At 33.9% G+C, this 9,750-nt stretch overlaps 3 protein-coding genes across 3 annotated transcripts; 1 reads left to right on the forward strand and 2 right to left on the reverse strand.

Annotated features, from left to right (window-relative positions):
• Positions 1-14: 14 nt before the first annotated feature.
• Positions 15-2,876, reverse strand: LOC124948920 (ribonuclease H1). Its single transcript, XM_047493253.1, has 6 exons — positions 1,651-2,876; positions 1,434-1,577; positions 1,007-1,127; positions 772-914; positions 424-688; positions 15-337 (listed from the first exon to the last, which is right to left on the reverse strand). The coding sequence occupies exons 1-6, from the start codon at positions 1,737-1,739 to the stop codon at positions 257-259; spliced, it is 843 nt and encodes a 280-aa protein (XP_047349209.1). The 5' UTR covers positions 1,740-2,876; the 3' UTR covers positions 15-256.
• LOC124948907 (RING finger protein 10) lies at positions 2,339-6,405 on the forward strand. The gene is made up of 12 exons (XM_047493223.1): positions 2,339-2,776; positions 3,213-3,388; positions 3,486-3,712; positions 3,808-3,898; positions 3,982-4,166; positions 4,247-4,442; positions 4,533-4,667; positions 4,740-4,980; positions 5,067-5,318; positions 5,407-5,578; positions 5,658-5,989; positions 6,113-6,405. Exons 1-12 carry the CDS (start codon positions 2,707-2,709, stop codon positions 6,202-6,204), a joined length of 2,169 nt encoding a protein of 722 aa, XP_047349179.1. The 5' UTR covers positions 2,339-2,706; the 3' UTR covers positions 6,205-6,405.
• A 225-nt stretch (positions 6,406-6,630) lies between these two features.
• Positions 6,631-9,524, reverse strand: LOC124948909 (heat shock 70 kDa protein cognate 4). The gene is made up of 3 exons (XM_047493228.1): positions 9,365-9,524; positions 8,993-9,215; positions 6,631-8,711 (listed from the first exon to the last, which is right to left on the reverse strand). The coding sequence occupies exons 2-3, from the start codon at positions 9,195-9,197 to the stop codon at positions 6,970-6,972; spliced, it is 1,947 nt and encodes a 648-aa protein (XP_047349184.1). The 5' UTR covers positions 9,198-9,215; positions 9,365-9,524; the 3' UTR covers positions 6,631-6,969.
• Positions 9,525-9,750: the final 226 nt, after the last annotated feature.

Here is a 9,750-nt window from a genome sequence, read left to right on the forward strand (position 1 = left end):
ATACAATTAAAAAATATTATTTATATAAACATGTGGCTTTTATTTGAAGTTCACGTTACAATATAAACTATTTCAAAGTACTTTCATATACTTATCGTATTACAGAAATATTTTATAATAATTTTTAAAAAATTGTTATAAATATTAACATTAAAGGGTATAGATTATACTAAATGAAATATGCAAAATTTTACAAAATGTTTTATCTATACATACATGTCAAAATAAATAATTGACATTATTTTTTCAAAGATTACTAGTCACATGCAATACCTTGTCTTGCTAATTTATCTGCCATTTCATTACCATAGATACCGACGTGTCCATTCACATGATTCTGTTATATTACAAATATTATTAATTAAACTTATTATGTGACAATTAATTGATATGAAATTATATCATACTGTAAATAAACTTTACCCATTTAACATCTAAAGATTTAAGTGCTGCTTCCATTTCCAAAAGTTCAGTTTTATTGATAACTGGTTTATTAGTTGCAGTTTTCCACCCATTTCTTTTCCATTTGGGCATCCAATTTGTGATACAATTAATAAGGAATTTGGAATCTGTATTAATTTTTAATTTCTTTATGCCTGCTTTTTCGGCTTGTCTAGCTGCCACTGTCACTGCTTGAATCTCTGCCATATTATTAGTTGCCCTACCAACTACAGGTTTGGATACATTTCTGTAAATATAAAATTACAAATTTTCTTTGACCGATAATATAAAAATATGTAAGATCACAATACAGCAATTAAGAAAACCAACAAAGGATGATTGTCACCAAACCAAACACCGATTCCAGCTCGTGCACCTCTTCTACCATTCGATGAGCATGCCCCATCTGTATATACATCAACATATTCTTTTCCCACAGTATGATTTGAGTCTTGAGATGTACAATGAGAATCCTGTATAACAAATGGTTACATATAAGCTTTTTTTTTTTGCTATATTTTGTATTCGTATTATAGAATATTGGTCAAAATTAATTAAGATTTACCTTTAAAATTTCAACAGATTCAAGTTTCCTTATTTTAGACTTTGAAACCAATTTTCTTGATCCTGGTGACAACGTACGTTTCTGTATATTTTTCCTTTCCTGATTTAATATACATCCAAACCTTAACATTGATAAAACATTATCATTGTATCTAATGTGTATATATATATATATATATATATATATATATATATATTATTAATTGTATCTAGTATAACCTATATCTAGTTACTTTTTCAAAGCAATGTTTATTAATCTATATATAATCTATATATATATATAAATATAAGCATGAAAATCATACTAGCACAGAATAAAAAAATTTTCTTATTAATCTTAAGAAAATTAGTCGAATAAAACCCTATATAGAATGTTATATATTACAGAAGGTCTAACTAAAGAATTTAATATTATTGCAAATATTTACTTATTTTCTTCAATCAACTTGCTTGATGATAACGTATCCGAAGAACCACCACATTGTTTTATAAAATTTTCTGCTTCTAACTGCGATGAAAACTTTTTATATATAGATCCATTAAATTTGTTAACTTGTTCATAACATTTTGACCTTAAAAAGATTATAATAAATACTTAAAGCATATACATATTCATACGCTTTTACATGTTTACATTTTTATTACCAATTAAGGTAAATTCCTGGTTTTCGACCTTTAGCAACAGCATAATAAAATGGCATTTTCAAAAAGTAATTTAAAAAATTTAATTTCATAAATATAAAAAAAAAATATTCTTTTCTCGTATTATGAATATCAAACCAATTATGAATACCAAATTTTTTTTCCTATATATAAACCTTTTGTAAGGTGTTTCTACAGCTGGTAAAATAACTGTATACATATATATTATTTGCAGACATAACGTGCTTCTAAAACACAATCTTTGCGCATGCGCCGAATTGCGCCTTTCTCTCGACATTAATTAAATGAATATCTTTATTAACATTCTATTATATGAAAAATTTTATAAAGGATCTATCGTATCATCATACTTTAACCTCTGCTATAATAATCATCGTAAGTATTATTATCAAAGAATATCTGTAACTTTATCCTTATCGTTCGAATCTTAATCGTTATGAAACTCAAGAGGTCTCTGCTTCGATAACTAGCATTTGATCATTTAAATAACGGAAGTATCGATGTACTACGTTAGTTTAAATGAACGATTACAAGAAGAAACAATACAATCTAAGATGATTAAAGCGCTATCTGCTAGAAAATTTGAAAAGTTAAAGATTTTTTTGGTACACGTTTATAATGTATCTTTAAAGTATGCTAGTTACTATTTAAAGTAATGATACCGAGTAACGAATGACGTTGCAAACTAAACTTCCGGTTGCGCAAAGATCATTAATTTCGTCGCCATCATAGCGACGAAATCGCGACCGCGGTGGTCCGCAGAAATATTATATCGTCGTTTACGACGAAAGGGAGGCCAATCGCTTCCTAAAAAGCGAGAGCTTTCGCTTTTTTTTGTGCTTCGTTTAAACGTCGTTAAACCGACTCATCGACGGTCGACCATCGGCTTATCGAGGGTTTCTTTTACAACTTTGGAACTGACGAAACATGGCTTATTGAAGAAGATGAAGGGCTTGCAGAAAAATATTATTTCTCCATACGGAGGAGACCACATCTCTGCCAACGCGAAAAACGAGGCCAATTATAGCCGAACTGCCAATGGACAAAAAGACCAAATACCCACAGTCCTCTTCAAAGGGGACTGCTGGTGATTCCAAGAAAAGTCAAGGTACGTCACCACTTCGTGTCGCTAGTAGTTAATCGACATTAGTTCGTTATTTTAGATTTATGATTTTGTTTTTTATTTCCTTTCCTTTCACTTCACTTCACTTCACTTCACTTCACTTCACTTCATTTCACTTCATTTATTTTACTTCACTTTATTGTATTTTATTTTGTTTTATTTTATTTTCTCTTCCCCTCTGCCCTCCTCTCCCTCCACCCCCGCTCTTTAAAACGATGCTTTTTCAATATTAATATTCTAAAATATCGAAATTCATTTAATAATATCTGACCATTATGATTATATTTTGGACCTACTGTGTCGTATGCGATTATTAACATATATGGCGTAATACCTACGAAAGCAAATTTTATGGATTTACTATCTGTATATTTGTAGTGCTTAAAGATCCCCTTTATCGAGAACATTTTCTTTATTTTAGATGTTGCCAACAACAAATTATTTCCGAAAACATCACGTAAACGTGAACCAACTGGCGCTAATAGCTTGTCTAAATATGATCAGACAAAAAAGTACAATACACAGAAAGCAAAAATTTTTGATAAGAGACCAAAACCTAAAGGACAATATCATGGCGGTTCAAAGGAGGATACCAAGGTAAATATATATTATATATATATATATATATATATATATATATATATATATATATACAAATAATTCTATTAAAAAGTAATCTTCATGTTTTACATAGGTAGTAGAAATTGAAACAGCTGAGTTCGGCTCAGTGATGGCACAAGGAAGTAAAAAGCAGAATTTGAATCATCTGCTAAATTTCCATTATGAACCACGTGACATGCAAAGTGGTTCGGATACATGGAGAATGGGAAATACGAGTAAAGCCTACAATCGTAATAGTAACAGATGGCTTCCGCCAGTACAACGGCATAAGTATAACAAGGAACAATTCTTGCAAGCCAGGTGAAGATCTATAATTACGATTTGTATATTTATATATATATATACATATATACGCATATTATAAATAGTTTTTACTTATTTTTATACTTTTTTAGCTGCCAATTTGTTGTGACTGCCAATGAAGATTATTCTTTATACCTAATTGATCCTGATGCGCTCGTTGATTGGAAATATATAGAACAAGTTGTAAGCCTCTAAACGCACATATTTATTTTCTTCTTATACATGCAAATTAACGAGATATTTTATATATTCAATTTTAATTTCAGAAAATTCATAATACAGAAAGCTTATCGTGCCCAATTTGTTTGTTCTCACCAGTAGCTGCAAAAATGACTCGCTGCGGTCATGTTTATTGTTGGTCATGTATTCTACATTATTTGTCTTTATCTGATAAATCGTGGCGCAAGTGTCCTATTTGCTATGAATCTGTACATAAATCTGATTTGAAAAGGTAAATTTTAATCATTATATATCATTTATATGTAAATTATTGGCCAAAGATAATGTATTGGTTTTTTTTTTGTTTTTTAGTGTTATTGAGGTTACACAGAATGCTGTCAATTTGGGAGATCCAATAACATTACGTTTAATGCGACGTGAAAGGGGTTCATTAATTGCAATGCCTGCAAGTGAACCTATTACAGCCTCTCCAACAACATTTTTCCAGGTTTCTAAAGATTGCAATAAACAACTTTTCTCTAAACTTCTAATAGCAAATCCAAAAGACGTAAGTTTGAAATAGATTATAGAACACAACAGATATATTTGCAATTAAATTTTGTTAAAAATGTTATCATAGACCTTTTTAATTATATAGATCATGGATATCATAGAGTCTGAACGTGCGCAATTAAGAATTGAATTAATGAATGATCCACATTCCCCTGAAAATTGTTATATCGAACAAGCGATCTGTGAACTTGCAAAGAGGGAAGAAGAACTTCTGCAAAAGGTATATTTTATGGTTTTGTCTTTCATTTTCATTATAAGACAAAATTAAACGAATATGTAAAATTGAATGTAGAAAGTAAATGACGACGGGTCACATCAAGAAGTAATAGGAAATATTTCATCTACATCAATAGGAGATAAAGTTGAACAAGAGAAACAAGATAGTCAACTAATACAGCAAAGTAACGACGAAATAAATAATCTATCCAAAGAAGATCAATCTTCGTGTGATGAGGGAACTGAAACAAGTAACATATTTTCGAATGAAACGCAATTACCTTCGCCTTCGCAGAAATTCTTTTATTTCTATCAGGGTAATTATAAAATTGCAATTTTTCGTGTATATAAGATTGATTACAATGAGATATATCGCAAAATTTACGTTTACGTTTCTTTTTAGCTGAAGACGGACAAAATGTGTATCTCCATGCAATGAATGTGAAAATGTTAGAAATGCAATATGGTAGTCTTGAGCATTGTCCTCTGGTTATTACGGGAAAATTATTAGAAAAGGAAGTAGGCAGTTTTACGGAAGACTTAAGACGGCGATTAAGATACCTTTGTCATTTACCTTTAACCTGTCAATTTGAGGTTGCTGAGATAGAACTTAAGCCACCTATTGTATCGGAAGACGTTCTTAATTCTTTTCATGGTAATAAATCTATGTATCTATCCTTTCATCGTTAAAATTGATTATATTATTACTTCGGATTTATTATATTAAATTCTCTTATCGCCAGAACAATTGGAAACTCGACAGAAGAGAAGGCAACGCAGGGAACGCGAAGAAAGGAAACGAGAGAAAAAGATAATAGAACAAGAAAATAAACAAATGGGCAAATATCCAGTGCCAAATGTGAACATCGATTCAACGCGTCACTTTCCTCAGTGGCAACCAGAACTTTTTACAGAGTATGTTTTTAATTGTTTACATGTATAAGTCATACGCAAAAAAAAATTTAGATTTAAAACTGAACATATTTATGTATAGAGATGCGATTCCTTCGCCATCAGAATCATTGGCTACCTCCAGTGTAGCCAGCAGTCCGTCTTTAAGTACATTTGACGAAGTTGTCTCAACTACGAGAAAAATAAATAACCCGAATGAACAAGGGCCGTCGTTTGCTGAAATGTTACGTAATACTGGTGCACGCTTCAAACCTGGCAAATCCTGGCCAGCGGTCAAAGCTAAACTTCCTGAAAAACCAAAATCTGTTAAATCAGATATCGATGAAGACGATTGTGCTCATGCTCCATCCTATAGTCAAAGTTTTGGCGACGCCTTAGCACAGGCTTTGGAGCGGACAAAATTGTTAAATGCTGGTATGACAATATTGTTGGAAATAAGTGTTGCGTGTGTATATATGTGTGTGTGTGTGTGTGTATATACTTTTGGACTCGTGTATAATTTCTCTACATGTATTATACATCTAATATATGTTACAGAAGCAAAGTTGAACGATAATGTAAGAGGCAAAAAGAAGAAGAAGAATAAGGCTACTGTATTATTTGCAACCAATATGTCACGCGCATCATAAACAAAGCTTAAATATTATTAATTTTAGAGAAGCTGCTTGTGTTTTGTTCTTTATTTTACTCAAAATTTAGTTGGTCTCCGGAAATAAATTTGAATATTTTATTACAAAAATTGCAATGTTTTAGTATTAGATTCTTCATTAAGTTTGGTGTAAAATTTCCTTTATAATGCTTGTAAAATAAAATCTTGTTTTCCAAACTAATTGTGGCTATTATAAATTATTGAATTTGCCTAAATGAAAAGAAAAAAAAAGATCGTGCAGCATTATCGATTATGTATTTTAAACAGAACATAAACGTTTTACTCGTGTGTGTGTGTGTGTGTGTGAGAGATTGACATTTATTAAAATATAATATCAGTGAAGGTATTAAATTTTAGGTCTATATTTGTATGGGATACAACGGAAGGACAATAAAAAAGCGTTTCATAGGTTTCAGAAATGTTTTGTATTTATGCAGTTCTTCGGAACATAGAAACTTAACAAATCCTTACGGACTTATTCCTTACAATACAGCATAAAATATCTTTGTAAGAATACTGTACAAATTAATGCAATATATCACCTTAGTACTTGCAGAATAAATAAATAAATAAAATAGTAAGTATATGTGGAGAGAAAAAAAAAAAATAACAGGAACTGAAAGATTTTACAGTTTATCGAAGAATATTAGAAAAGAAAAAAAAAAAAAGCTGCTTGTAATCGTTCTATGTCCTTTTATTCAAGTACAATAAGAGAGGGCAGTGGCAAGAGGGAACAAAATTTCCTTTAATCAACTTCCTCGATGGTAGGTCCAGAAGCGCTACCACCACCAGGAGCTCCACCAGGAGCAGCACCGCCAGCACCAGGGAAACCACCACCTGGCATACCGCCTGCTCCTTGGTACAATTTCGTGATGATGGGATTGCAGATAGACTCCAGTTCCTTCTGCTTATGCTCGTATTCCTCCTTATCAGCCAGCTGATTAGCGTCGAGCCATTTAATGATCTCATTGCATTTGTCTAGGACAAGTTGTTTGTCACTGGCGCTGATCTTATCTTTGAGCTTTTCATCCTCCGCAGTACTCTTGATGTTAAAGCAGTAAGACTCAAGACTGTTTTTAGCAGCAATGGTCTCCTTCTGTTTTTCATCTTCGCTACGATATTTCTCAGCTTCATTAACCATTCTCTCGATGTCTTCCTTACTAAGGCGTCCCTTATCGTTAGTAATGGTGATTTTATTCTCCTTGCCAGTAGATTTGTCCACGGCAGAAACATTAAGGATACCGTTGGCATCGATATCGAAGGTAACTTCGATCTGCGGTACACCTCGTGGTGCCGGTGGAATTCCACTAAGTTCGAATTTACCCAAGAGATTGTTGTCCTTGGTCATAGCACGTTCACCCTCGTATACCTGAATTAATACGCCAGGTTGATTGTCGGCATAAGTAGTAAATGTTTGCGTTTGCTTGGTTGGAATAGTTGTATTTCTCTTGATAAGCGCCGTCATGACACCGCCAGCGGTTTCGATACCAAGGGACAATGGAGTAACGTCAAGGAGCAAAAGATCTTGAACCTCCTCGGACTTGTCACCATGAAGGATGGCAGCTTGTACGGCCGCACCGTAGGCTACGGCCTCGTCGGGATTGATCGATTTGTTCAGTTCCTTGCCGTTGAAGAAGTCTTGTAAAAGTTTTTGAATTTTCGGAATACGCGTGGAACCACCGACGAGGACGATGTCATGAATTTGAGCCTTGTCCATCTTGGCATCGCGCAATGATTTTTCAACTGGTTCGAGAGTACTCCTGAAGAGATCCGCACAGAGTTCTTCGAAACGCGCCCTCGTTATGGAAGTATAGAAATCAATACCTTCATAGAGGGAATCGATCTCGATACTTGCTTGGGTCGATGATGAAAGAGTACGCTTCGCTCTTTCACAAGCTGTACGGAGACGGCGTAATGCACGCTTGTTGGAAGTAAGATCTTTTTTATATTTGCGCTTGAATTCTTGAACGAAATGGTTGACCATACGATTGTCGAAATCTTCACCGCCAAGATGAGTGTCACCTGCCGTGGACTTGACCTCGAAGATGCCATCTTCGATCGTCAGAATGGAGACATCGAAGGTGCCACCGCCAAGATCGAAAATAAGGACGTTACGCTCGCCCGATGCTTTTTTGTCTAGACCGTAAGCAATGGCGGCAGCGGTGGGCTCGTTGATGATACGCAATACGTTCAAGCCCGAGATGGTACCAGCGTCCTTGGTTGCCTGACGCTGCGAGTCGTTGAAGTAAGCTGGTACTGTGATTACAGCATTGGTGACGTTCTTTCCTAAATATGCCTCTGCAGTTTCCTTCATCTTCACAAGGACCATGGAACTTACTTCTTCTGGGAAGAAAGTCTTCGTCTCTCCTTTGTATTGAACTTGAATTTTGGGTTTGCCGCCTTCATTCACAACCGTGAATGGCCAGTGCTTCATATCGGTCTGGACAATGGGGTCTTCGAAACGGCGCCCAATCAGTCTTTTAGCATCTGTCAAAATTACAAAGAAAATCAGAATTTCTTCGACATTGTATTTCTTATAAAAGCAGAAAATTAACAATTGGACCTTTCATCTATTGATCCATAAAAAGAAATGATTTTATCTATTTTTATCTATTATTTTATATATATATATATATTCTTTTTACATCGAAGAAGTTAAATTAATTAAATTTTATGAAACTGTCATATTAACAAGTACGATTGTAAAAATGTGTAAAATTGATCGCGTTATCTGAAAGCGACGACCCATCATCGTTTATGCAACTTACCAAAGATGGTATTGTTCGGGTTCATAGCAACTTGATTCTTAGCAGCATCTCCGATGAGACGCTCGGTGTCGGTAAATGCAACATAACTGGGCGTAGTACGATTTCCTTGATCATTGGCGATGATTTCAACCTTTCCGTGTTGGAATACACCAACGCAAGAGTAGGTTGTGCCAAGATCAATACCAACTGCGGGTGCTTTGGCCATTTTAGTTTCCTCTTATTTCTGAAATCACGAGGAAATATTTTTTCGATGAACATCTACTCTATTTCCCTTTTATTTTTAATAATGAAAAAATCATCAAATTTAAATCCACAATCTACCGCATTGTATCGTTTAGCAGACAATAGAGAGTCACACTATATTAAACGTACCTTTTCTTTGTTTCCGAATATTAAAAATTTCTCGAAGGATAGTGAAGAAGTTCTCCACACGACGATTCGCAACGTGAGTGACGAATCCGCACCCTATCACCGTATATATTATTCGGGAAAGGACGCTTCTGGAATGTTCTTCCTGTTCTACTCGGATAATAGCCAATCAGCTTCGCGTTTATACGAGGGAGGTGATACGATTGGTCGACGTATCTACTACGTAACTCGAGGAAACAACCGTAGGAAGGATTATTGACCATCGATTAGCAATGTCTTAATATTATTTTCTTTCAGTATCGATCGTATATTTGGCAAAGAAAATATCATATCAATTTAATATTATCATTGAAAAATTATCTATTCATTTTTGGGACCTCGAATTGTGA

The sequence above is a fragment of the Vespa velutina genome, chromosome 4, assembly GCF_912470025.1.
Source record: "Vespa velutina chromosome 4, iVesVel2.1, whole genome shotgun sequence".
Classification (NCBI taxonomy): Eukaryota; Metazoa; Arthropoda; class Insecta; order Hymenoptera; family Vespidae; genus Vespa; species Vespa velutina.

Excerpts from the sequence above, each read along its gene's own strand:
- LOC124948920 (XM_047493253.1), bottom strand. The coding sequence starts at position 1,739 with ATGAAATTAAATTTTTTAAATTACTTTTTGAAAATGCCATTTTATTAT. Across the intron at positions 1,128-1,433 it reads AAGTTGATTGAAGAAAATAA|GTTTGGATGTATATTAAATC; the intron begins GTAAATATTTGC and ends ATCAATGTTAAG. Across the intron at positions 915-1,006 it reads AATCTGTTGAAATTTTAAAG|GATTCTCATTGTACATCTCA; the intron begins GTAAATCTTAAT and ends TTTGTTATACAG.
- LOC124948907 (XM_047493223.1), top strand. The coding sequence starts at position 2,707 with ATGGACAAAAAGACCAAATACCCACAGTCCTCTTCAAAGGGGACTGCT. Across the intron at positions 3,899-3,981 it reads GGAAATATATAGAACAAGTT|AAAATTCATAATACAGAAAG; the intron begins GTAAGCCTCTAA and ends TTTTAATTTCAG. Across the intron at positions 4,981-5,066 it reads ATTCTTTTATTTCTATCAGG|CTGAAGACGGACAAAATGTG; the intron begins GTAATTATAAAA and ends GTTTCTTTTTAG.
- LOC124948909 (XM_047493228.1), bottom strand. The coding sequence starts at position 9,197 with ATGGCCAAAGCACCCGCAGTTGGTATTGATCTTGGCACAACCTACTCT. Across the intron at positions 8,712-8,992 it reads CCCGAACAATACCATCTTTG|ATGCTAAAAGACTGATTGGG; the intron begins GTAAGTTGCATA and ends TAATTTTGACAG.